Source organism: Dysidea avara, chromosome 11, assembly GCF_963678975.1.
Source record: "Dysidea avara chromosome 11, odDysAvar1.4, whole genome shotgun sequence".
NCBI classification, from domain to species: Eukaryota; Metazoa; Porifera; class Demospongiae; order Dictyoceratida; family Dysideidae; genus Dysidea; species Dysidea avara.
Window position 1 is genome coordinate 4922150 of NC_089282.1, and position 26818 is coordinate 4948967.

Below are 26818 nucleotides of genomic sequence, written 5' to 3' on the forward strand. Positions count from 1 at the left end.
TTTCTATGTTTGTATCCTTATTTGGAAGCGAAAATCAATAAAATTAGCGCCAGGAATCACCCAGAATCACAGGAATCACAGAATCAGTGTGATTCCGACTCACGTCGATCGAAAACCCCGTAGTTGCGGACCCCTCGCCTACCAGTAATAGAATCGAAAAAGCAGCCTGGCCACGCGAGGCTAGGAATCAGCCCATCACCGGGTGTGTCTGTGCGTGTGTGTGTTTGTTTGTTTGTTTGTGTGTGTGTGTTTGTTTGTTTGTGTGTGTGTTTGTTTGTGTGTGTGAGTGAGTCAGTGAGTGTGTGAGGGCTTCATGATCAAGTCTGTTTGATGGGTACATTAATAAGTAGGCTAATAAGTACGTCAGTTAGGTCTTGTTACGTACGTGTATTTAGCATTGTAGAGTGGTGGACCTGCCAATGTGGGGCTTGCCTTTAGCTATGAGCAGCAGAACTTTTAGTCTTATAACAGCCGTCACTAGTGACTGGGGAATAGGATACAAGAATGGACTACCATGGCCTACATTAAAGTACAATAAGACAATTATAAATTGCATTGTTTTAGCTGGCCATATTTTTTACAGAGAGGATCTAAAGTTTTTGAGAACTAAAACCACCAGCACTAAGGATCCACGTAAGTAGACTTGAGGGAGTGTCACTCCAATACTATTATAGTATGATGTTTGACCACGGTCAGAAGCAGTAGTCGAGCCAGCAGACAAGTTGAATTGAAGGTGTCAGTGGGAAAAGGGGACATGTGCCATTTTAGTTTTTTTTAAATTTAAATGGCTTGTTTTAACCATTTTATCCACAATGACGTCACGAGTACAAGATGGCCGCGTTATTTGGGGTACTAATGTACAGGTGCCTATGGAGAAATTCTTTTGATCGATCATATTTCAGCCAGGGAAGAAGATATCAAGCTCGTGACGTCATTGAGTCCATAATGTTGTCACTAAGTAAACAACAGAATTTAAGTTTATGGCATTCTCAAATCAATTTTTAGCAAATATCAATTATGTCCCAAAATTGTGTTAAATGCCCACCGTGTGATCACCTAAATTTTCAAATGGCACTTGTCTTTTGCCGCTAGCCCCTTAATTATTTTAATTGCTAGTCAACCCATCAAGGTTACGTAGTTAATTAAGTTGGACCACTCTTTTGTGTGGGGACAGGGAAAAGGGTTTCGTACACTTATAATGTACCACAACAGTTGTCAGGGTGAATGTTGATTACTGCTGATTGGCAAAGCCCTAAACTTCTAAGACCTGTTTTAAAATATCACACATGCTGTTCTTCAATGTATTTTTTTTTAAATACAAGAATGATATGCATCACAGACACAGAAATGGGTGCTATAGTGTGGGGACATTCGTAAAATTTGTATGGGCTATATACCATGGGAAGAAAATTTTTAAATGACAATATCTCAGCCAAGAAGGAAGATACCAAACTCTAACTAGCAGGTATGGCTATAAGACATTACAATAAGTACGTAAAAGCGAGTTTTGGTTATTTTCAAAGCAACGCTAGATTCCTATTCTTTCAGCTAATTTATAACTATACCTGCTGGTTAGAGCTTGATATCTTCCGTCTTAGCTGAGATATTGCCATTCAAAAATTTTCTTCCCATAGTCACCCATACAAATTTTACGAACATCCCCACACTACAGCAGCCATTTCAGTGGTGGATCTAGAAATTTTCAGAGGAGGTTTCAGATTCCACTTAACTTCAGCCTAGCTGTAAGTCGAAGACCAAAAAAAAAGGTCACAACTAGCTGTAGAAAGCCGTAATTGTGATCTCAAAGGCTAAAGTATGAAGGTATTCACCAGTAGAGAGTCCTTCTATAACACACTATATATAACTCATGGCGGTTTTATCACCCACACGACAACTCGTCAATAAATTTGGGGTGCACGCTATTTTCAGAGGGGGTTTCAGGCTGAAACCATTGCAACCCCCCTGTATCCACCACTGCATTTTATGTTTGTGGCGCAATTTAGCATTGTTTGATAAACAGCGCATGTGACACAGGTCTTAGATGTGTAGGGCTTCGCCAATCAGCAGCAATCAATATTCACCCTTGTTGTCCTTACACAAAAGAAAAAAAAATGGTCTGGCTATGCAAGACTAGGTTATGGTTGCTTCCATAAGTTTATTGGTACATAGCTCAATTTATTGATCTATGAATCAAAATACAATCAAGGGATAAAAGTGATCATGCATTGCTAAAAGCAGGTAGGTATAAACAGTGGACCCAGGGACTGGACCCAAAGACCCACGGAGACTTAAACTTTTCATTGAATCTTACATACTTATATACATTCTGTACTTTTCCTAGACACCTCTGTTAGTCACAGTGGCTAATCTCACCAGCAATGAAACCAGGTCGGGTCGGATCAACCGGGTTACATTTTGTCGGCTTTAAAATTTACCCAGGTCTGATCCACGTGATACGGAAGTGTTCAAATGTGTCATAGTCAAGTTCTGGTGCAGTTCAGCTTCTTTCGTGAGCCACGCCCACTTATCCAGACGACTGTCTGGACACATGTGCAGCCACAACCATTTATTGGTGATATTACAATCTGCAGGTATGCATGCTTATGCCTGCAGACTTATGTGGAGCCACGCCCACTAATCAATTGTACAATATGTAGTCTTTCATCAGGCCAGCTTCTTTCGTGAGCCACGCCCACTTTTATATCATGAATGTGTTGTACTGTTTGTAATTATGGTGTGTTAGCCATGCGCAAAGCCACATCCACTTGCAGGAAACGTATCCTGCTATCTGCAAACTTACGTGGAACCATGCCCACTGACTAACATTGTTAATTATAGACCTGCTTAGTTTTTCGTATAGCTACCCTAATTAATGCCTAACGCACTAGTGAGCACTCAAAGTATAGTTCTTGGCGCATGTCTCACTTTTAATTAATCCAGGTCTGACCCGAATTGCTATCCAGGTCAGCAGTATTGACCCGGTTTCAACACTGAATCTCACATAGCCAATCCTTTTTCTGTGCATTGCAATTGTTCACAGTGTGTTTAATTCAACAAGCACCTCTGAAAATTGCCTGCAGTAGGCTACTTGTGTTGCACACAGCATACCAGCCTATTATGTCACCAGGTAACAAAGTACAATGCACATGACATGGTATCAGTGAAGCGATTACTACAAGGCACACCCGCAGCTCAATAAATAGACTTTGTTCCATGTAAGGAAATGACCTTTTAGAAACTAATACTACGATTACTGAAGGCATAAAGAATGCATGGCCTATGAGGCACTAATAATTCTAGGAATTGTGCAGGGAACATCAAGATGACAGGACAGAGAAAGGAGTGATCAGCCAGACTATTTGAGACTAGCCACTGTGACTTGCAAAGGTATCTAGTACAAGGACACAATGTATAAACATTGTGGAGTATGTAAAATTCTCAAAAATTATGCAAAATGTAGGGTCCCCACAGGTGCTTGGATCCACTGTTAATACCTACCCACTAAAGGCAGCCTTTTTTTACTTTTGCTACAATTGTAACAAGAGTACATAATAATGTACTCTTGATTGTAATAGTAATAGTAAAATAATTTTACAGTGCATGGCAGGGTACAATTACGGTAAAGTGATGGATAACTTATTGCACCGATGGTCTGCTAACAATTCATGCTAGCAACCAAAAACCTTGGATTACATTAATAGTTAATTGAAATTAGGGTAGGAGCAATGTTGCAGCAATTGTAACAAGGGCAAAGGAATTTATATGTGCATGAATTACTTGGGTTAAAGTGTTCTGTAAAATGGTTCCACAAGTACTCGTAAATTATTGATTTGATTGTGTTGAAGTGTAGCTCAGTGTTAATAGGGGGAAGAGCATTCCAAAGTCTAGGGAGGCAATTGATAGAAGTTGCAAATTTTGTTACTTGATGAATAATTGTGAAGCAGCTTGTGAGCTGTAGCTGATCATGTCCTGCTATTAGACTAAAGCGTCATATCTTTTGCTGAAATCAAGTTGTCAAGATAAGTATTAGTCAATCAAATGATCCCAGTTACCACTATGACAGTGACCACCTATTGCTCTTCATTTAGAGTGCTCAATTTTTTGGGAGTAAATCTTTATTTGAATTTCAAAGGGAATCAATTATTATAATGAATATCAAAAATTCCTTGTACATTTGCAAATCGTAACTATCAGTGTGACACTCCTAGTAGGCTGTCATTGAGACATGACTGATGGATGCAAGTAATTTTTGTATATTGTAGAAAAACTAAATGCTACAATTGTGGGACGCAATACTTGGAATGCAGTGCCACCAAATATGCGTCCCTTACCAAGACGCTTCACTGTAGTTTTAAGCAGCCAGTCAAAAGAAGCTTTCCCAGGTGCACACTTAGTCTGCAGATCACTGGGAGAGGCAGTCGAGTCACTATCATCACCGCCATTAGCTGAGCAAATAGAATCCATTTTCATACTAGGAGGATACGGTGTATATGATGTGAGTACATATGTTTGTTCTGTTATAATAAACATACATTATTCATGTAGGAAGCATTGAGGTCACCATTGTGTGATAAAGTGTATATCACTCATGTTGAGAAGCAGTTTCCTGTTGATGCTTACTTCCCTGTTCAAACTTTTCATGATGAAGGATTCAAACAAATAAGGTATGATTTTGTACTACATAAAAATATCTCAGGGCTCAGTGGTGTAGCCAGAATTCCAGTGACTACACCTAGACCACTCATTAATTTAAATATATGCTATATTCTAAGTGGCTAAACAATAAAGTGATAATTAGATAATACAAGTACACAAAATTATTAGGAATTTTTAATAGAGTAGGGACCATAGTATATCAATAAAAAGTACTGAAACAAGCTGAAGAAGTGTACAATATTAAATCTCAGATATCCCAACTGTGATGTACAGTAGGGATATAACACTTCTTATTGTTTTACTGTGATTTACTATTGTGCACTACAGCTTGTTTCAGTAATATACTATGGTCCCTATTTGAAAATTCCTAAATTTTTTTGTGTACTTGTTTGTTAACTTCTTTTTGTAAAATAAAATTATGACTAGTGAACCCACGCATACCGCATTTGAAATGGCGCCACACAACCCAGCTATCAATTGTCATCTGAAGAGTGAAGTATCCATTACGCTTTGTTGTCAGCTATGTTCAACCTGTTACACAGCAGTATGAATCAAGAACTGTTCGAAAAGCACCTCTGCAATCAAAGTAGCCACTATGAAAAATACTGACAACTTCCGTTACGAACGGAAGCCATCATGCGCTACCGCCAAATCGACACCTTTCACTGTCAGCAAAGATGAATGGGAGACACAAAGGAGGACACTGGTAAGTCCATGAACGCATTGTATGTACTGAGGTATGCCAAAAGGCACACGTCCGGCTGAAGCAACGCTGAACAGTGAAAAAATCAAGCCTGTAGCCTTAGCCATTATTGAGTTATGCTTCTCTAAAGGCATCAGTCAGTCAGTCACTAGAAAATTCTGTTTAATAATATATATATTTTTTTAAATTCCATATCAACTTGTTGAAGGCGTTTTGGGTCGATCTGAACACTTGTTTGGGCTTAGTTTTACTTAACCAATACTGTCATCAGGGAAGTAAGGCTGGTTTTTGGGTGATGTATTTCATGTGCCACGTCCAAATCTTTGTGGTACCTACTATATAGTACATAAATACTGCTGCACTGTATGATCAAAAAGCATGAAAAATGGTATAATGTTATATTGTATTTAAATAATGCAATGGACCATCAATCAGAAGCTCACTTTCAATCAACTCACTACTAAGTGTATTACATCCTTTCTAGACCCATGCAGAAATCATAAGTAGAACATGAGTAGTGTTTATCCTCTGATACTGTACGTTGGTTCAAAGTGTAGCTTAAATTCCCTTTCAAACTCACAATGATGTGATAATAGGAAATGTTTAGTAGAGTTGTATGCATTTTAATTGATTGCCAGTATACAGAAATTAAGCCATGTCACTCCATAGAAATATTTGGGTTGGTAGAGTCACAGCAGTGTAGCTACTAAAACTTGTGCTATGTTTCTTTGCTCATTGTTGTTCAGTGCTTTAATTAATTAATTAACCCTTCAAGGACCAAAGCCCAATATATTGGGTACAAGTAGATGGGCTGGTATAAGCTGTTATAACTACTCACAATAGAAGGAATTTGCTAACACCATGATACTCACCATGAAATTCCTGACAAAATCACACAAGTGTCACTTTGTTTGAAGAGAATCTCCGCTGCTAGGCCACCAAGAAAAAATAGCTCTTCCATTATTGTCCGCCATTACTTTACACCTGCTACTTTGATCGGCCTTATCTCAATGGTACTTTGTCTTAACACATCAAACTAAACACCATTAGACTCAGCACATGATGGCGATTCGATTTTTATACAAAAGATCGCGTGAGCTACCTCATGAATTCACGATAAAGAAATAACGAAGCAGACTTTCAGTGGAAATGACATCGCACGTTCATTGCTTCATATCACAAATACTGTTTTGTGTAGAACAAAACTGTTATGATATTATTGTTGTGTATGAAATTACCATTCAGTCAATGCCTAACAATAATCCGTCTTTGAGACTACTTACTGCCTTCCTCATAACACAAAGTTACGCATTCCTCCATACTTGAAAATTAATTCAGTCCTCGAAAGGTAATGGAATACTGCAAATTGTGTGGTGAAATGGCCTCATAGTAGATGAAAACATCCTTGACTAGATGTGTTGACAGTGCTTGTTGGTTCATAATGCATACTTTCTAGTTGTATTTTCTTTATTATAGTGATGAAGGAACCAGCAGTCAGTCAATAGAAGAAAACGGAATCAAGTACAGATTTGTTGTGTATAAAAAGTAGTAAATATTTTTAATCTCGATGTTATTTAAAACTTTTTGTTATCTCAGCAGCATGTATGCAATACATAGTATATATAGTGTTTATATTCTTGACTCTTGAGTATGCAGATTCTTCTGTTATCCTCCCATCCATCTCTCTGTATGTTTTATATGCTGTCTTCATGATTAGTGTCTTGTATCGACTTAGAAACTGGTACCTCATAATCACTGCAGAAAGAAAATAAGCATGCATATAAATACTATGAGCTTTGTATACTTAACCTTGGCCATGTCTCCTCCTGTATCTCATCACTATAATGCTAAATACTGCCACCACTAAAAGTATCACAACTAATATCATCACTATCACTGTAATTGATACAATGTATCCTTCCCAGTTATTATCTTCTCCACTCGATGGAATAATTTGGTCTTTGTCAGTACCATCATTTTAGTTTTAGTGGTAAGAGTCCATGATACAGTACTACATCTCAGGATAGCTAATGTTATTTACCACATTGAAAAGTATTTGTTTAGCTGATGAGATCATGATGTCCTGTACACGGCTGAGTTCTTGAAGTATTAATACCTTTTGATCGATTGTCTGGTTGTTAATTCACTATCAGAGTATACCAAGGTGGCAAATCCCATACCATGACATGGATATAAAAACTGGTTACTACTTTTCCATGCTCAATTTCGAATGCCAAATGTGTCCGTATCACCCCACTCTAGCGGCACATATATTTCTGATTTGTTGGACCCAGTACAGGTTAGAATAATGTAGTGGTTTGTATTTGGGACTAACAATGTGGACTCACAATTTTCTATCATTTCTATTAGTGTATGTCCTTCATTGACAGCACACCTTGTCCTTGTCAAGCTTCACAATATTGGAGATGAAGTCATTTCTTGTAAAGCTATGTTGGCTTTATACAGAAGTGGAATGAACTTTGATGGCACCTAGAGTATTTTCAACATTAGAAAAGCATATTGCAGTGGTGCCATCATCATCTATGAAAGTTTCTATTTGACAAGGTATTCCTAGTGACACATTTGACACTGTAACTGACAACTGATCCTTGGATTTCAATCCAGATAAGTGTATTTTATACACTACACCATTGATTCTTCCGATGTAGATAAGTCCATTTATCATGCTCATTGTTGTATAGCCATTTACTGCCATCTGAACAGGTAACTACTTCCATGTCTGGGAGCTTTGTATTTGTAAGTATCCCATCATTGTGGATGATCAGACGGAGCTTGTTCATCACGACAACGGCAGTACTTTCCTCCACAGACTCCTCATCAGTTGGTACACCTACAAGCATACATGACTGAAATAAAATACTTGAAGCCATTCAGCAGGGTCGTAAAGTTACAATCAATTCCATATGGGAAATCTTTTGATGTGCCATACGGTTGGTGCATGCTATACTTCATTTCTCGTAACAAGCAAGGGCTTAAGCTAGCCTTATGCATGTGTTACTGTGGAACTTTGTATGCTGGGAAGGAAATCCATTCCATTTTATTAGAACAAAGTTGCTATATTTCAGCAGCCAGAAGCATTTTGCCAGGGATATTGTTCCAGCAGTCCATGCCTAGGATATCAAACATACTAGTGGTATGAAGGGAAGTTTCAGAGTGAGTTCAAGGGTCCCAATGAAGCCAGGTCATTGCCTCAAACTACTTCCCTTCATACAGACAGTGCATCATTATACTTACACATTAAGAGTATCTATAGTAACTTCTCAGTAATGTAAGTCTCATTTATATTAGTTTTGTGCAAAAACTGGATTTGCTCAATCAATAGTTATGATGGTTGAGGCTACAGCTAAATATTTCCACAAACAAATATGATGCAAGTTTGGCCTGTACTACATGTCCTATATACAACAATTGACAAGGACAATATTTTGTAGTGTGGCAATGGTAAGCAATTTCTCTGTAACATTTATGAAGCAGAGTGTTTCTTTTTACCATCGTCAGTATAGACTATTACTAGTAAACAAAAATGCACCCAACACAGTGGAGACCAACCAAGACTTCCTCTTGAAAATAAGCTTTAGTGATGAAGGACACCACTATGTGATCATAGCAAGTTAAAAAGTTTCACACACCCAGGAAGGATAGTTGATCTAGTTATACAATAAATGAACCAGGTATGTTTCCTTGGCAGCATACATTGTTTCATGTTAACAAATACTGGAGAGTAGTCAGTCATTGAAAGTGTCAATTTTTACCACCTAACATAACTAGTCAGTGGATTTCATGGAACTACAAATGCTTAAATAGCCATTGAAGCTTTGCCAGCACATTTCTTGTGCTGGTCAGTGTCACAGTGTTGACCAGGGAACCTTATACTAAAACTATATTTACGTACAAATCAAGCCACTACTGCTACAATGACAACCACAACAATTGAGCTTAGGTCAAAAATAACAAGAACAAACACTTCAATACCAGCCAGTGACAAATGGCACTGTTCACACAACACACACAATCCTGTTGATAAGCTGCCAAACATGGTCATACTTGTCCCAAAATGGACAGCAAATCAACACATCACATACTGTCTGATGATGAGTGCCATTGTTGGTACCAACATTGTAGGCTGATCATGACGAATAAAATCCCTTCCACCTTCTCCTTGGAAAACACCTATGATTATGGCTTGATCACTAAAAAAAACATTCTTTGGTGCCACACACAAACACATCAATACACTGCACATACACACAGACACTGCACACACACAAACAAACAAACAAACAAAAAAAACACCATACTCACATGTGTGCACACACAAACACAAGCATTCAGTTGCATATATCATGTCTTCCCTGGAATGTATCACACACACACACACTTGTCCTGTTCTAGACTACCCATACGGGTCATCTTCCTAGCTAAATTAAAAAACAATCACCTGTGTTTCAACTGGCAAAACTTACTGCTGAAACTATTACACTAATTGGAACACAAGGTTATACAATACCTTTGCATACACCCTAACTGTTTTATCATTCTGACTTAGCAAGTATGGAACCAGCACATGCCATTACCTTTTTGGTGCAAATATAAAATGATAACACATACTTACTTAGCCTCATATGCTCATGCATATTTATGAACATTTTTATGGTAACCTTTTGGATAGCCAATAATCTTAAAAATGTGCACTCAAAGTAATAATGTGTGAGGTATTATACAACTTTGACCAAGGCATCCTGTGTGGTTTCCTCAGTGGTTTTCGTTTTCATTGTGTAAGTGTTTATCATGTGTTAATGGTGAAGTCCCACAGGAACCCCCTCGAGTAATATAGTGTTGTTCTCCTTTCTTGGAGTGAACACTTAAAATGTGCACATATACTTTAACCTCTTATGTTTTTTATTAGGTCACTCATCATTATTCACATAGGCATGGGGCACTAGTGAAAAGGTCAACTATGAAATACTGCATAATACACCCTGTATCTTGTTCAGTGAGCTACACTGTTAAGTATTATGTATAAACAACTGCAACGGGCCAGAATTTCATGTCAGGTACCTCCAACTGACTAACAAAACTTTATACTCCATTGACTTCTATCATTTGTACTATATAAACCAATTACTTTTTTTAGCATCAAACTGTCATCATAGACAGCAATGAAGATGCCATAACATCCAGGATAATCAAATTATACTGTTGTGAGACAGACAGACTTGCTAGGTGGTGCCTTGTGGCTTTTTATGAAAGAGTGGTAAATCCCCCTGGACTCTCCCATTACTTCATACTACACACCACAATGGTTGTCCATGATACTTACTTCTTAGTGGGGGTCTAAGAGCATACCTACAGTCAAACCGGTATTATGGTTGCCTTGAGACTTACTAGTGTCCTGATTATCAAAGTGTCCTGATTTTCTAGATACAAAGTGATAATCTAGCCAACCATTATGCAGGCGTACCTACCTGTGGTCCCAAAACAACATGTAGTATTGTCAACAGTGTATGTATGATACAAGCAGCAAATGCAACATACAGTTGGGTACATGAGTCTATACACCTAAAACTTATAATCCTCCTGATTTATTTCACTGATGCCTCTCTCTGCTGAAATAAGTTCTTTAAATGATCTATACTGAGAAGGTCTAATTCAATCCCATACCAACTAACTATGATAAGTTACAACATACTAGAATGAAATATTTAAATGGTGACAGCATACTGTAAGTAATGTTGTATTACATGGTTAAACGCTGTGGTTTAATTACATTGAAGAAATCAATGCAGTGACTACTCAAATAGACCACTACTTGATACTTGAAAACAATGTTTAAGCCCATAATTTAGCTACTATTGAAGGTCCAGTGTTAAAGGTCCACTGAAATGGAAAATTCACTTGCCATTTTATTGAATAAATAGGTTGTTTGTATCATGCAATGCACAAAAACACCTTTTTAATAATTCAATTATGTTGTTATACCGAGATATTAAGCCACAAAGTCTAGTTACGTCACGTTGTGACACAAGACAAAGAACCGGAAGTACTGTTATTACACACTTTGCAATGGGAAAGGTAGATAAACAGTGAAAGTCTAACGTGCAGGTGGCAATACCAAGCTCTCCTTTTCAACTTCATAGTGTTCCAAGATTACTTGAATGTTCTGATAGCAGCTTAGCCTGTGAGCTTCGCACTATCAAAGCTCATGCTTCATTATGCTTCACTGAAGTAAGATTAGTTCAATTTGTTTACAAAGCTGGGTTAGCAGTACCATAAAATAAACAATGGTATCTATATTACACTTTCCAGAGTCGCTTCTCTGCCATATAGGGATAATGTCTTGCCAGTGGCGCTATCGCAATTGTTTTTCCTCGTGTTTCTCTACCTTCATCCATTGCATTGGACCATTAAATGTATTCAAAACATCTAAGAAATAAACTTAGACATGTTTCGACCACTGTACTGTTAATTTACAGTCTGCGTTCTCGAGCGTTCTTCATCACAAGGCCAGCATAAATTCACTTACTGGCTTGTAACTGCTTGCAGTACAAGTTCTTACCATGTTTTAAGTTGTCGTGCTAGATATGACGTGAAACTAAATCGAATCTAGCTGTACATGGACACTTTTGTTGCTTTATTGGCACCTCACGCGTACTAAAGTTTCTTTGTCTGATGCATTATGACATAATATAATTGACAAACCACAATATACTAAAATGTGTTATATCTACTAAACAAAACAAAATCTAACTAAATCACATGCACCAACCTATCCCACTAGTGGCAAGGATTGATAATAGCCAAAGTGTTCAGTGGACCTTTAAGCAAAGAAATATGGTATGTGCATAACACACAATATAGGTACATAGCATAGCATTACAGTAACTTGTAGTAAGCCTGCTGTGCTATAGCAAAAACACTACAACTATGAACATACACTGTCAGGGCTTAACCCAGAATATAAACCTAGAGGGGGCGAAGTAAGTCGCTTCAGATTCCATGGGGGCATGCTCCCCCAGGAAAATTTTGAAAATTTAGGTGTAAATATACTCAATTTTGGTGAAATTTTACTGTGATGCCATTGAATATTGACCATTGGATTATACAACTTTGGGATCAATTAAACCTTTCCATTTCTCAAGGCTTTAGGTATACACCTAGGGGGGGCAATGGCTAACCCAGAGGGGGCCTGTGCCCCCCCCCCCCCCTAAATTAACCCCTGACTGTGTGCACACTACCACAGACATAATGGTACAGTGGTTCTCTGTACCATTAGTTTTTTGGACTTGCCTTTATGGGGTTGACTAACAAATAATTGGTAAGTAATGTGATGATACAATTAGCCAGTGTTTGTCCTCCTGCAATGTTTATACACTAGAGTTCCCAAAGAATCTTTACTCATGCAGACATTAAGTAACAAGTAGTTAAGAGAGTACAGGTCTTCACAAGAAAGATCAAGGTGCATTGCTTTCCCTTGGAATTCCCCATTACAATACAACAACAACTTGTTGGTATTACACATTCAATATCAAACCACAATGTGGAAGTCTGAGGTCAGAAAATAAACAGATGGTCTGGCAAGTAAGAGAGATCACAAATGTTATAACCATGACAACTGAAAATCATAACAATGAGGCCTAATGTATTGTGTGGACTGGACTCACAGACTGGACTCACAAACTTACCTTCTTAACAATAATCCAGGCATTATTTATGGACACACCATTATCAAGCTACAACTGGTGGTACTGCTCTTCCTTGGAAGTCACAAAGCAGTGTTGCCATGTTGTGAATAAAGTTCATAGATTTATGAACTTTTTGTCTTGTTTGTGAACCTGAAATAATTTATGAACTTTTGTCATGTTTGCATGTGAACCTGAAATAATCTACGAACTTCTGATGACAATCTCAGACTATGAATGACCTTCTTTTTTTCTCTTTAGTGCCTTACAACCCAGAGATCCACCTATTTATAATGTGTGGGCTTGGTACATGCTGTTTTCAGAGGATGACCATTGGATTATGAACTTTTTATGAACAATTTTTTTTTCACATGAACATTTGGAGCAATCCATCTGGCAACACTGTCACGAAGGTCACGCGTGCCCTAAGTTATTAGAATATTTACAAAAACGCATGACAGTAGTCAAACCATAGCTTTGTAGGGTGGCATAGTTATTCCTGCACAGTTTAGCCATAATTTATGGTGAATGCACAACTACAGATTGGTATAAACTTACTGATTTGAATTGAATAAGTGGGCGGCATGAGACTATGTGGCTATGACACTAACAATAGTTACTGGCTTACTGAAGCTAAAACACTGGAACTAAGTACTGGAGCAACAAAAGAATGAACCTACACTACAACAATAACTTCTATCACTATGCATGAGTACACGTAATTCGGTAATATTCTAATAAATCAGTGCAGGTGCAACCTTTGTGACTTATGAGGAAGGGTGGTAGCAGCAGTTGTAGCTCAATAATGGTGTGTCCAGCATTACAAGAGATAGAATGCTTGGATTATTGTTAAGAAGCTGTTTCCAGCTCAGTCCATGAGTCCAGTATTAGGCCTAACAATGAAGCTAAGTCCTAAACAATGAATTCATGATTGACTAGTCTACTCTTGTATTACTATAATGTATGTATTACGATAATGGTAGACTTTCATTAATGATAAATACCAGTTCATGTTTCCCAGCAAACGAACCACTAAGACATATATCATGTACATATTGTATCTGGTGAAGTACAAAAGTTGAGGTTGGTTACGCATCGTTAACCTAATGACATGCAATTATGCAACCAAGGTGTTAATTATAAAGAAGTTAAGTGGAAAAGTTTATTGGCCTGAGATGCACATAGCAGTACTTTTCAATGGAGACTTTTCAATGGAGACTTCTCAATGGAGATCCATTACTGACCTACAAAAAAGTTTTTATCGGCCAAAAAGGTCAACCTATTTTTCTGACCCCTATTTCTGGTACTGTGTATGCTTTTAAGTTTGGGTATGTGCTATATATTGTACCTTTATATTCAGCAGACACTTTCATCTTGTCTGCCTTGAACCAGACTAGACCATTGGATTGTCGAACATGTACTGCCTGCAAGGACAATGAATTTAAGCAGATAAATAGTAAAGCATCCTTTGTACCTTGTCTCTCAGGTTCAGCATTGATCAATGAACATTCTCTGATCTACAAAATCATAAATAAGTAATCATAGCAAGGTTACAAATTCACTATTTCAAGAGGAAATTGATTACTATATCATAGTACGATCAAGAGTTCATATTATTATTATTATTATTATGGACTTTTGACAACTTGTACCATAACACACCATCACAGTTAAATGACAACAAAATACAGGCTGCCCTGGTGAGACCACAACTTATTCTTTTTTTCCCCTGAGAATATAGTAATAGTATAATGATGAAACAAACATAATCAATCAAATCAATAAGAATACGGCTCTCCACCAAATGCAGACAGCAGGGTGTACAACTTGAATTAGCTATGACCAGGCTATGAATTGAAATGGAATCAAGTGATCAAGAGGTTGGACTAGCAATTAAGGAGCCCAGCTTTACAACATGGAATCAAAACCTTGCATACAAGAATCAAAAAAAAATTTTTTTTTGATATGCCATCAAAGGTGTATTGTGTTGATCAAGTCTTTGCGGGTCTAACACAAGGGGGTGGCACTCCAATATATCCTGTACTCTGATCTTCATCCTCGGTCAAAAGCAAGAAATTTGCAGTAGGTCAAAAGACAAGCTTCGTTTGTAAAGTGTATACCACAATTTATACTTTTAGAGTTACAACATAACCGTAATTTTACGAAAATATGCAAGAATTTGGTCAAGAGTCAAGCGCGGATTTTAGCGTAAGTCAAGGGTCAAGGCTTATATTCGATTTTGACCACTTTGACCGAGGACAAAAATCGGAGTACAGGGTATATTGGAGTGCCACCCCCTTGTAACACAGTGAAACTGATTTAGCTACTAATGCACCAACAACGAAGAAATCTCTGCCACTTCTAATACGACATTGATGCACTGTTTATGCTCACCTTGTTATCTAATATACTCGCACGGATCTTTTCTTCATTCATGAAACGATACACCCTAGGCCTGTACGTGCTAGTGGATTGGTACAAAAGTTCGATTGTGGTTTTAATTTCGGAAACGTGCGAGGAAACCTGAACCTCTAGTCCAGCTGAAGGGACCAGGGAAGCAGCTTATGGTATGGCAACGAAAATCAGCGATTACATGTATACACCTCTTGCTACTGGTATAGTAGTGTTTGCTAGTTTACAGGGAATTTAACACCTCTTGCAATTTCGTACGAAATGCGTAGTGTACATTAGTCTCACGTAGCCAGACCACTACTTTTCTTTTTTGTGGGGGTGGGAAAAGTAGCCCTACGCCCACACAACAGAAAAAAAAAAGCAGTCTGGCTACGCGAGACTATAGTGTACATGTGGTTGTTATGTTTCTCTATTTTCGAAGTGAAATAACCTAAACTACCACCCTGTTAAAGAAATCTGTCGCGTGTACAGCCGTCTGAGGCACAATATGGGTATCCACCACCATTGTGGCACCAGATAAATCACTTATAAAAACATGCATGCGTATATGCATTCACACTTTCGAAGTTGCAAGAGATGTTAAATTCCATGTAGTTACTATGATTCAACAACAGACTGAGGACTTTCACATCCCTTGCCTTCAGCAGGCTCGTTCTACCATCTGTCAGTCCAGACAACAAATACAGACTTTTAGCTGAGCTGATATCAAGTCTTGTGTAGATCCTCAGCTACAACAAACCATTGAATTAAATATTCTTCACTTTGGTTAAGGTAAGTAAGGGGATTTCTGGACAGCTGGGTTTTCCGGACACTTCACTTTTAATCCACTACTGAAGGATGGAATAGAAACCAATCAGGCCATGGTTTAAGTACCTTACTTGTGTACTATAAAATACTAAAGTTTTGTTTCGATAACTTGAAGGATTGCCAAGATATGCCACAATTTGCTTGCGCGTGTAGAATATTTTTGTGTAAAAACTTTCACAACGCATGTTAACAGGAGATTGAGGGCACTGTTCATAATTCTAAGTGACCATAGGCAGCACAAATGATCAGTCGCACTATTTAGTGAACAGTTATATGATTTAGAGATAGTACAACTGGAATCCAAGCCCATTACCTGCAACATACGTTTATAGTCTGGCACGCGCAATCAACACAACCAGCAGCCTGGAGAAGCCCCAAGCAAGGATCCGCGGGGCCACACTACTTAACTGTGCTGTTTCAGTGTTAAGGCAATGACTGATACAGATTTCCGGCGGTAGATCAAATGTCGCATCTTTGAAAGCACTGTAAGACACTCGCATGTTCCGAGCTCTGCTTCTTAAAAATTGCTGTCACCGACAAAGTAACCAGACAAAAAAAATGCTGTCAGTCTCTGCTGGGCCATGACACTCAATAGAGTGAGGCATTTCCCATAGCAATGGCAGGTATGCTTTTTTTAGTGGTGTCCGGAAACCCCAGCCACATAAATTTTTGGCATTTTCTCGAACTGCAAATTTAAACTGCTCTTTCTCCTAGCACCCTATACTTTACCAGCCACAATTTATACCACCGATAACCTAGTTCATTAGCTACAATTCGGCACTAAGCATTTTAGAATCCATTTTTCTCTCAAGGAGAAATGAACAAATTTCTAATGCGTGTGCAAACTTTGTACGGAAATGCTCGCCCCTACTTTAACTGCTCTTCCACTACAAGGCGGATTTCATTTGTATGAACAAGAATTTAGAGATGCACTGTGTCTGAGGTATGGCTGGCAATTGGCAAATATTCCAAGTCACTGTGTGTGGAACTCCATTTAGTGTTGATCATGCCATGATTTGTCAACACAGTGGCTTGACTTACATCTGCCACAATGATTTAACAGCAGAATGGTTACAGGAAGTGTGTCATAACGTTACTGTTGAGCCTCCATTGCTGCCACTCAATGGGGAACCATCTTCATCTAACTGTAGTAATACCACAAGAGCTGGCATCTATATGCAAGGGGCTTCTGGGGCACATAACAAGGTGCATTGTTTGGCATTAGGGTTTTCACCCCAATGCACCAAGGATTTGAAATTCTTGAGAATTAAATCAACCACCACTATGGATCCAAGTCAGCGTTGAAACCGGGTCGGGTCATCCGGGTCACATTTTCTCCGGGTCATCCGGGTCTGACCCGGTTTACAATTTATCCGGGTCTGACCCGGATTGGACCACGTGAGAAACGAAATTGTTCATTTGACGACGTGGAACTTATAAACGCTATCGCGTAGCTCTTTCGTGAGCCACACCCACTTATCGCATTACCAACATATGCTCAGCCACGTTCATTTGTTAGTAAGTGTAGTATGTAGCACGAAATTGAGGGTATCTATGGTGAGGGGTAGCTATTGTCAGTAGGTGAAGACCCTTTTTTTTTTTTTTGGTCTTCAACCTACAGCTAGGCTGAAGTTGCAATATTTACTCAACACGAATCGAACGCTCAAAATGTAGACTCGTTCGCTCACTCGAAACACGTCTCGGCTTTAATTAATCCGGGTCAAATCCGGGTCTGACCCGGATTGCTATCCGGGTCAGTGGGTCATCCAGGTCAGCAGTAGTGACCCGGTTTCAACGTTGATCCAAGTGAGTAACTTTTTGCAGAATGCTGAACCTGATTTGTCAGAAAAGCAAAACGCAGTAATTGTTGGACATAAGGGACTGATTTGATTTTTTAAACCTCATTACCACCAAAGTTGCACTCCTTACCAAACCGCTGTGTTGTGGTTTTAAGTAGGTAGCCCAATGAAGCTTTCTTAGGTGCACACTTAGTCTGTAAGTCATTGGGAGAGGCAGTTGAGTCACTATCTTCACCAGCGTTAGCAGAGAAAAACAGAAACCATTTTCATACTAGGAGGAGCCAGTGTATATGACTGATGTAAGTATGCTAGTTCATGTACATATTGCCCTACACTTCATGCAGGAGTCACCATTGTGTGATAAGGTATATATCACTCTATTGTTAAACTTGATACTTACTTTTCTGTTCAAACATTTCGTGATGAAGGATTTAAACAAATATATTATGTCATTGTGCTGGCATGTACTCTATTTCAATGTGTGTGAGTTGCACGTGGAAGCACGACGTAGTGACATGTACAGTGTTAGTCATAAGAAGAATTTTTATAGGGTTGCTATAGTAATGAAAATTACAAAAACTTTCAACTATGAAAATTTGGTGCAGACAACTGACAACCCTTATTCCAGTCCCTCTTGGACAGCACTTGCCATTTGGGAAGTGGTACGTACACTTATGACCTCCAGTTAGTCATTTAGTAACTCTGTAGAAATGATCTGGGAGGACTTATGTAAAGTTGGGAACAATATTGTATGGCCAGGTAGTATATAGCAGTTGTAGGGTAGGTAAAAACAGGGGACCCGCGGGTATTTTATACACTTCAAAATATTCTGCAAGTAGTCTTGTATGGCCAATCCTTGTCACGGTGTCTCACACGATGTTTCAAAATTATAAGTGTCTCTGAAACATGTCTGAAGCTGACTGCATTTATAGGCCACTTGCCTGCTGCACAATGAGCTTGACAATGAGCATACTAGTCTATTGTGCTCTACTAAAGTTTAGAAACATTTGTGCAAATGCACCATGATGTATGAAGTCTGGTTGTCAAGCTGCTGGACTGAAACTTGAAACTTGCTTAGCTAGTAATCACTATTTCCCCTGAATATTTGTTTGCACAGTGTTTCTAAACTTCAGTAGCTAGGCAACATAGTAGACCAGTATGTTCATTGTGCAGCGGTGATTGGCCTATATAAATGCAGTCAGCTTCAGACACTTTTTTCAGAGGCGCTTATGATTTCTAATTGGTGAGGGGAAAAGTGGATTAGCCATGCCAGACTTCTTGCAGAGGTACCTCGTACAAGTATAGAATATTGTGAAGTGTATAAAATACAAAGAAGAGTTGGATCCTCGTGGGTTCCCAGCCCTGGGTCCTTGTTCCACTGTGTACATTTTAAAACTATATTGTACACATCCATACCTACCACACCCTCTGGTTACAATCATACTATCTTCTGTAGTGATGAAGACGTCAGCTGTGAACCAATTGAAGAGAATGGAATCAATTACAGTTTTGCAGTGTATAAAAAACAGTGATAACTTTGCAGCATTATTTCATTATGAAAATGTTTATAGCAGTATTTTATAAATGCATGCTCTATCGCTTTGTATATATACATTTTATTATAGTTTTGTCATTTATACAATGGACTTGGCTTTTTCTAAACTTCAGAAGCTTGTGCTATTGTGTTTCCCCCTTCAGTATACTTTGCTCTGTACTCGCTCATGTCTGGTTGTGACTCTGTTTCTGTTTCTTGCACTCCATATTGTGATGTCCTATATGTATGTAAGAGAAAACATTAAATACTAAGAACAAAGGTATATTGTAAAACGTGCATTTGGCCATGGCTAAATCTAAGTTGGAGTTGTGTTTGTCATTCTAATATACACACACTATCAGAATAAGTAATGGTGATTTGTCAACCTTGCAAATATTTGTGGATGTATTGACAATATATTCTTGGTAGCAAAACAATCATGTGTATACCTTCAAAGCAATAATGAAGTTACCTGTATATATTGCATACTAACCTACTAACCTTCTATCCCACTTGTACAGCTTGTGTGCTGCGGCAGTAACAAAAGGAGCTGTAGCTGCCAATAATATTACAACAAAAACTGTTCCACCCAAGAACAGCCCCCAGTGTTTGCTGAATGTCGAGGAGTCATCCTCCAGTGTGTCAGCATTCCCATTAGCATTTAGTGGGAAAAGGCCATAGTAGAAAACTACATCACTGGTGATGTCAGTGTAAGTACCGTTTGCTGCTATGTCAACAAGTACCTGTCGAGTTGAAGGAACCATAACATACTGCACACTACCACGATACTGGAAGACTAACACTTTCTGTGCAACCGCATTATTTTCAAGTGTATAAGGAGGCAAAGTACCATTGGCACCAGGTATAGGATACGATGCTGTGTATTCATAGTCCTCATTCAACACGTGTTGCATCCAACAATCACAAGATTCATCAGCATAAATTAGGATCAGCTGATCGTCATTCAAGACGCAAGTGAGTGTGTCAATCACTGCATTGCCTTGAAGTGTAACAGTTTGTCTGAAGTTGTTACGTATGTCATAAAATGTCATCATTGATCTACCATTCGTTGAATATACCAGAGGAGCAAAACCAGTTCCATGGCATGGATATAGTGTCTTGTTGCTATCTTTCCACCCTCCTTCTCGGAAACCATCTGCAGTATTCCATTCTTCAGGTACATACACCTTTGATGTGGTTCTGTAACACTGTATCACAATGTAGTGGTATGGATTAGACACCAAAAGGGGATATTCACAATTCTCCAAAGTCTCTACTGTTAAGTGACCTATAAGGTTTGCCTTGATCAAGTGATAATTGTGCACATAGTAAAAGACATCATCAACTGGAACTATCATGGATGTGTATCCTTGATCTGTAAACCTAAATGATTGTCGTTCAGACAGTAAATTAAGTGAAACAATGTAGAGAGAATTTGTATCATTCCAATAGCAACTTGCAGATGTTCCTGTATTGGTATAAGCAAAGGATTCAGTTATACAAGGTATGTCCAATGTTACATTTGATATCCTCATATACACCTTCATATCATCAGATTGAACGGTTATTTTGTAAGTGGTTCCATTGAGTCCTGCAAAGTGAGCAATTCTGTTAAAAACTGCCATAGTTGCAGTATGGGTCAGTGCAGATAATTCAGGCACTTGTACAGTACTTGGTAGTGTTTCATTTGCGATAATGGTGCCTCTGTCTATCAGCAAAACCTCTTTTGTTGTAACAATTATAACGGCTGTAGAGTCAGGTGCTAGGTCTGAATAACCTGTATAACAGAAGCATATAGGAAATACAAATATAGTGTTCATGGCATGCAGTAACATGATATAACTATATACAGTATGCATTCCTATAAAAGGAAAAAAATCAGTGTTGTTCATGCATGCATGCATTTAGATAGTTTCCTTTATTGCAACCTCCATGTCTTGCAGTCCAGGAGTTGTATTGCTAGCTAGTGAAGTCCCGTGTGGCCAGACTGCTTTTGTATTCTACGTAATGACATAGAAGCATGCTAATTTTACTCAATGTGCGGGCGTGCATGCATGCACCATTAATTGATCATGCATGATACGCCTGCATGCCGCGGTATGCGCATGTGAAATAATCCCCATGCATGCATACTGCAACTTAACCGGAATGCTGATTTGATTTTTAACACCGTGACATTCGGCAGGGCCGTTCTTAAATTCCATGTGATAGTGTACCACATACAACACAATTATACATTTAGGCAATGTACAATGCACGTAATACATGCAACAGTATGATACTTATAACTCAGTCTAATGAGTGGATATTAAAATTCGCGCTCAGTAGAAAAGTTGTTGAGGAAGTTGATTCCGGGCGCCACCGGCACGCACTTTGCTCCCTGCATGTCGTGATAGCTTGTGTACGTGATCGACGACATGAGCTATGTAGCTAGATTAATATGCTAAGCTAGTATAGTGTATGATTTTTTTAAAAACTAGACAGCCAACTACGCGCTGGCATTCCGGCTAATGATCAGTTTATTTACGCGGCTTATAGTGACACTACTGGGTTGGCATCTGTGACACGCAAGACTGAGATGCACTGCCCACATACGGCTTACTATATACATCATGCAGAAGCGAGACTGCATCTTGAACCGCGGCCCCACCAGGTGATATACGCACTGTGCTCGGGAGGGGCACTGATATCGAACGTCGCGGCTGAGCGCTAAATCAAACTTACCCAAAGGGCTAAAAAGTACGACAAACAGAATCACAGTAGGTTTCATCCTTTACTCGTATATCTGACAATGTCATGCATCGCTATCGCCTCACAAGCTTTTATTATGACCGCATGCAGCCATACGGGTTGGTGCAGATTGCGGGGCGTGCGAAAATTATTTTTGCACGCCAAGCAATTATTTTGCTGTGTCATCCATGCATGCAAACGAAAAGGTCTCATGTAGGTTCCAGGGTAGATCCAGAGTTTGTCAAGAAAGGGGGTGCCATGTACCGTGATCAGGGTAATATGTATAGGTAGCTGTAGGGCCTAAGGGGCGCAATCCAAGGTGGGGGCCGGCTGAAGTTCCCCTTTCGAAATTTTACTATGTGCTAGCTAGAAAGATATAGTAGCTACAGTACAGGTACAGTTGCATCTAAAGCACACATGGGCAATGAAAACATAGAAAGAGTGAGAAGAAGATCAATGCTTAAAAAGCTGCTAAACATCGAAATACTCTAATAGAACAGTCAACTACTCTAATAGAGCAGTCATCATTAAAATTCGTTTTATAAAGAAACAAGGCCAACTCCTATACCACTTAAACTTCAACTTTGCACTCAAACCATACTACAGCATATTTTATGCTGCGCCCTTATATACATGAAAGCTAGTTGCCACTGCTAGAAAGTGGTTCACAATGCTTATTCAATAAGGTTCAATCAATATTATTGCCAAATTCAATCTCAGAAAGCTAAATTTGCAAAAATTTTCCTGTGAAGGCATGCCCCCAGATGCCTTAGATAAAACATGCTCCTCATGCTGCATGTGTGTGTTTCTCACACTACACTACTATAGTGAGTTGTATCAACCAGTTGCCACATTCTTAGCCCCCACTATACATGCCCCTAGTTTAGCACCCCCCTTGGGAAATCCTAGATCCGCCTCTGCAATCCCCCAGAACTAAGATGTGTCATGACTAAAATTTATTTTTGATATAGAAACTAAGCACAAAAAGTAATATCTAAATCATAGTAATAAATCATGCTTTCTATAAGTGGTCTGAATTGATCAAGAGCTAGTGGGATCAGTAGCAGTTACTGATGAGTTCAGCCAAAGGTAAATTGTATAGAATGACATTCAAATGGAATGATATTCAAACATTGGCTTGAAATAAGACCAGAATTCTGTGATGATGCAGCAGTGCATTGGTGTACATTAGCTATGTACATGAAAAGAGTTGCAGTATGTGTTTTCACATGGCTAAGAGATTAAAGCTATACAGTGATGTGATGTATATACATCGGTGTGCAGTGGTATACACACTGTACAGCGGTGTACAGTGATGTACATCAGTGTACAGTGGTGTACTTTGGTATTCATGGGTGTACAGTTGTACACTGATGTACACCACTGTACAGTGATATACATCAGTGTACTTTGGTATACATGCATGGGTGTACACCTGTACACTGATGTACACCAATGTACGCACTGAATCAGTGTACATGCAATGGTGTATATGGGTGCATGTACAGTTGTACAGTGGTGTATATCAGCGTACAATGGTGTACTTTGGCGTACTTAGATGTATGCATCAATGTACAGTAGCGTGCATGGGTGTACATGAGGGGTGAGCTAAAATCGTCTACAAAATTTCAAAGATGACTGCCCATATTTCATCTTTCAAGACAAATTTCAGTTCAAATATCTCAGTAAAACTAAAATTAGTAAATCCGTAAATTTTAGACTTCGTAAAATCCCGTAAATTTTCGTTACATCTTTTCGATCGCCAAATTTCATCTTTCAAACTGCACAAATTTTAGACAATATTTCATCTTTCAGAAATAATTTCAGAGGTGATCTACGAAATTTCAGGTCATTACCTACCCCTCAGGTGTACATCAGTGTACAATGGTATACATCAGTGTACAGTGGTGTACATGGCTATACAATGATGTACATCGGTGTACAATGGTGTACATCATGTACAGTAGTGTTCATCGGGTTACATAGTGTATACAGTGGTGTACATCAGTGGTATGGACCTGAGCATCTCTCACTGGAATAACCTGTGTGACAACTCCTCCTCTAGTGGAGTTAGAAGAACAGGTAAGTCAGAGATGGCACACATGAAAATGAAATACGTCCACTTGCTACATAGCTCATGTACAAAAGCACATGCATGCAGTAAGCAGCATGAGGGTGCAGTGTACCTGCACATGAGTGTACAGTGTATACGATGTATATACATGAGTGTACACCAGTGTACAGTGGAGTACATGAGTATACATCAGTGTAGATGAGCTCGAGTGTACATCGGTGTAGATGAGTGCACATGTATGTACAGTGGTCTACATTGGTGTACATCAGTCTACACCGTACACTCATGTATACTCATGTAGGCGGATGTACATGCACTCGTGTACATTAATGAACACTCATGTTGTATGCAGACTTATCTTGTGGATTCATTCTATGTACATCGATGTACTCTACAAGCTCCATAGAATAATGGTCTTATAACAACTATATAAGAGCATTTAGCTAAATTTCCTATATAACTAATCCATGGGTTGGTGCTGCAAATGCATGATTTCGTAACTCATAATAGTGTTACATTAGATTTGTGTGCCAAATGGTTTGTGTGTGCATAAGGTGAAACCATCTGGCATGTGAAACTATAATGTTACATGTACATGCATGCTGTGATAACTGCTCTATTAGACAAGATATACCCAACTCATTATAATATATACTTATGAAATATCGAAATACCTTAATAATCCAGGGGTGGATCTAGGATTTATAAAAGGGGGGGCTAACTCAAGGTACTAATCTCTTCGGTAGAGGTGTGCAAGAACTAGGGGGTCTGGGGGCATACCCCCTCAGGAAAATTTTGAATATAGATGCTAAAATACTGCAATTTGGAGACATTTCCACATAAATTGCATATTTCTGCCTGTAGATATTATACTGCCTTTAGATAGATATATATGGCTCTCTGCAGCATTTGCTAGTGGAAAGGTTTGGGTAGGTTCAGACAACCAAGCACATGATGCACCCTCTCACAATTGCATGCATGATAATGTTGAAACTGGAAAATTTTGAAATTTGAATGGTACGAGATTGGATCTGAGAGCATTTTCAATGGAAATTGTGTACCTGAATTAAGCACACCCGTTACTGGTAATAACTACACAAGTAGATGAACAAACCTTTTAAACAGACCAATGCACTTCATTGTATATAAAGGCGCAGGCAGATTTGGAAAAATTCCATAACAGAACCAACTATTATATATGCTTACACTGAATGTTCTATTAGAGTAGTTAGGTGACTGTTCTATTAGAGTATCTCGATATTGTACACCTCCAATGCTGATCCGGGTCCTTGTTGCATAACCTTTAGCATAAATCCACTAATGATGTCTTGGAAAGATGTTTATAAGGTGGGTTATGAGTATTTGTATTATTAGTGATCATATATTTATGCTAAGACAAAATTTCATTACAATCCTCAGCATATATTGATCAAGTAAAGCCTAAAAGTGAAGAGGGGGGGGGCTTCAGCCCCCAAAGCCCACCCCTAGATCCGCCCCTGTAATCCATCACATAAGTTTGACATTTTAAACTATGAGGAAATTTCATGGCATGCTAGTAAATGATGAAAGTACACCATCGCTTTAAATTCCAACTTACCAATGGAGATGCTTAAAAATAACCACAGGAATCAGTCCTGACCATAAGTAATTGCCCTTCCCATCCCTGGTGAAAATAAATAGAAAACTCTTTGAAAGCAGTTGCAACATAGATTCAGTAATATTGCTGATTGTGGTTTCATTTTTCTAAACTACACCACAAGATATGTACAGCCCACACCAACACAACTATGAACTTGCCTAACTTATGTTGTCAATACTATACTACTATAAATACAGGTAGTTTTAGTAGAGATTTATTTACATGACTCTAGGTATATTTTAAGATTGCAGGCAAGCCTTATTCCCGCATTTATCATAACATATTTTATGAAATTGTGCTCTATATAGACATAATGTAGTATTTACATGTATAATTTTGGAGAGAGTTACATCTGCTATACACAATGCTCTAATAGGGCAGGCAGTCACATAAAGTCTGTTCATCTACATTCCTTAAGTGTTCTGTTATCTTGCCACCTTCTGCATCCATTTTTGTGCTTCATTAATTTTGTCAAAGATTAGGCTTGTGCCAATTATGCTGACATAATTTTGAGCATTATAGGCTAGCAAAAGCAACAAGCATTATGCCACAGTGCACACACCAATGGCTATAGATTTTTGAGCACTCCTCAAAGCATAATAGCTAGGCTATTTTCAAACCATAACTGACTCAAGCCTATCGAAGAGAAGTTTCTAACTGTTGCCTACCATACATTGAATGTATAGGCTACTATAGCCAATAGTGTTTTTTAGTACAATACTAGAATTAGAACTAAAAGTAGTGTTAGACCTGAGTTAATATGC

General features: G+C 38.6%; 2 protein-coding genes and 1 long non-coding RNA gene across 7 annotated transcripts; 1 reads left to right on the plus strand and 2 right to left on the minus strand.

Annotated features, from left to right (window-relative positions):
• Nucleotides 1–2: 2 nt before the first annotated feature.
• Nucleotides 3–6954, plus strand: LOC136238115 (dihydrofolate reductase-like). 3 transcript variants are annotated; one of them, XM_066028448.1, is made up of 6 exons: nucleotides 3–346; nucleotides 396–529; nucleotides 584–633; nucleotides 4263–4495; nucleotides 4546–4664; nucleotides 6836–6954. In XM_066028448.1, exons 2-6 carry the CDS (start codon nucleotides 420–422, stop codon nucleotides 6906–6908), a joined length of 585 nt encoding a protein of 194 aa, XP_065884520.1. In that variant the 5' UTR covers nucleotides 3–346; nucleotides 396–419; the 3' UTR covers nucleotides 6909–6954. The 3 variants fall into 3 exon arrangements, with proteins under 3 accessions (XP_065884520.1, XP_065884522.1, XP_065884521.1); XM_066028450.1 differs by having other exon boundaries at nucleotides 3–210; XM_066028449.1 differs by having other exon boundaries at nucleotides 3–202.
• Nucleotides 6888–15549, minus strand: LOC136238116 (uncharacterized). 2 transcript variants are annotated; one of them, XR_010692765.1, is made up of 6 exons: nucleotides 15454–15549; nucleotides 14534–14576; nucleotides 14408–14483; nucleotides 9463–9550; nucleotides 7169–8210; nucleotides 6888–7114 (listed from the first exon to the last, which is right to left on the minus strand). It is a non-coding gene; the product is annotated as an uncharacterized lncRNA (long non-coding RNA). The 2 variants fall into 2 exon arrangements; XR_010692764.1 differs by having other exon boundaries at nucleotides 9463–9570.
• Nucleotides 15550–19609: 4060 nt separating this feature from the next.
• LOC136238114 (uncharacterized) lies at nucleotides 19610–22454 on the minus strand. Of its 2 annotated transcripts, none has more exons than XM_066028446.1 (3): nucleotides 22336–22454; nucleotides 20113–21388; nucleotides 19610–19849 (listed from the first exon to the last, which is right to left on the minus strand). In XM_066028446.1, the coding sequence occupies exons 1-3, from the start codon at nucleotides 22379–22381 to the stop codon at nucleotides 19735–19737; spliced, it is 1437 nt and encodes a 478-aa protein (XP_065884518.1). In that variant the 5' UTR covers nucleotides 22382–22454; the 3' UTR covers nucleotides 19610–19734. The 2 variants fall into 2 exon arrangements, with proteins under 2 accessions (XP_065884518.1, XP_065884519.1); XM_066028447.1 differs by having other exon boundaries at nucleotides 20105–21388.
• Between the last annotated feature and the right edge of the window lie 4364 nt (nucleotides 22455–26818).

What these genes read in the sequence shown, in the direction of transcription:
- LOC136238114 (XM_066028446.1), bottom strand. Translation starts at nt 22,381, where the DNA reads ATGAAACCTACTGTGATTCTGTTTGTCGTACTTTTTAGCCCTTTGG. An exon ending in CGTACTTTTTAGCCCTTTGG is followed by an intron (nt 21,389 to 22,335) that starts GTAAGTTTGATT and finishes TCTGTTATACAG; the next exon opens with GTTATTCAGACCTAGCACCT. An exon ending in CTGTACAAGTGGGATAGAAG is followed by an intron (nt 19,850 to 20,112) that starts GTTAGTAGGTTA and finishes ACATACATATAG; the next exon opens with GACATCACAATATGGAGTGC.
- LOC136238115 (XM_066028448.1), top strand. Translation starts at nt 420, where the DNA reads ATGTGGGGCTTGCCTTTAGCTATGAGCAGCAGAACTTTTAGTCTTATA. An exon ending in GAGGATACGGTGTATATGAT is followed by an intron (nt 4,496 to 4,545) that starts GTGAGTACATAT and finishes TTATTCATGTAG; the next exon opens with GAAGCATTGAGGTCACCATT. An exon ending in GAAGGATTCAAACAAATAAG is followed by an intron (nt 4,665 to 6,835) that starts GTATGATTTTGT and finishes TCTTTATTATAG; the next exon opens with TGATGAAGGAACCAGCAGTC.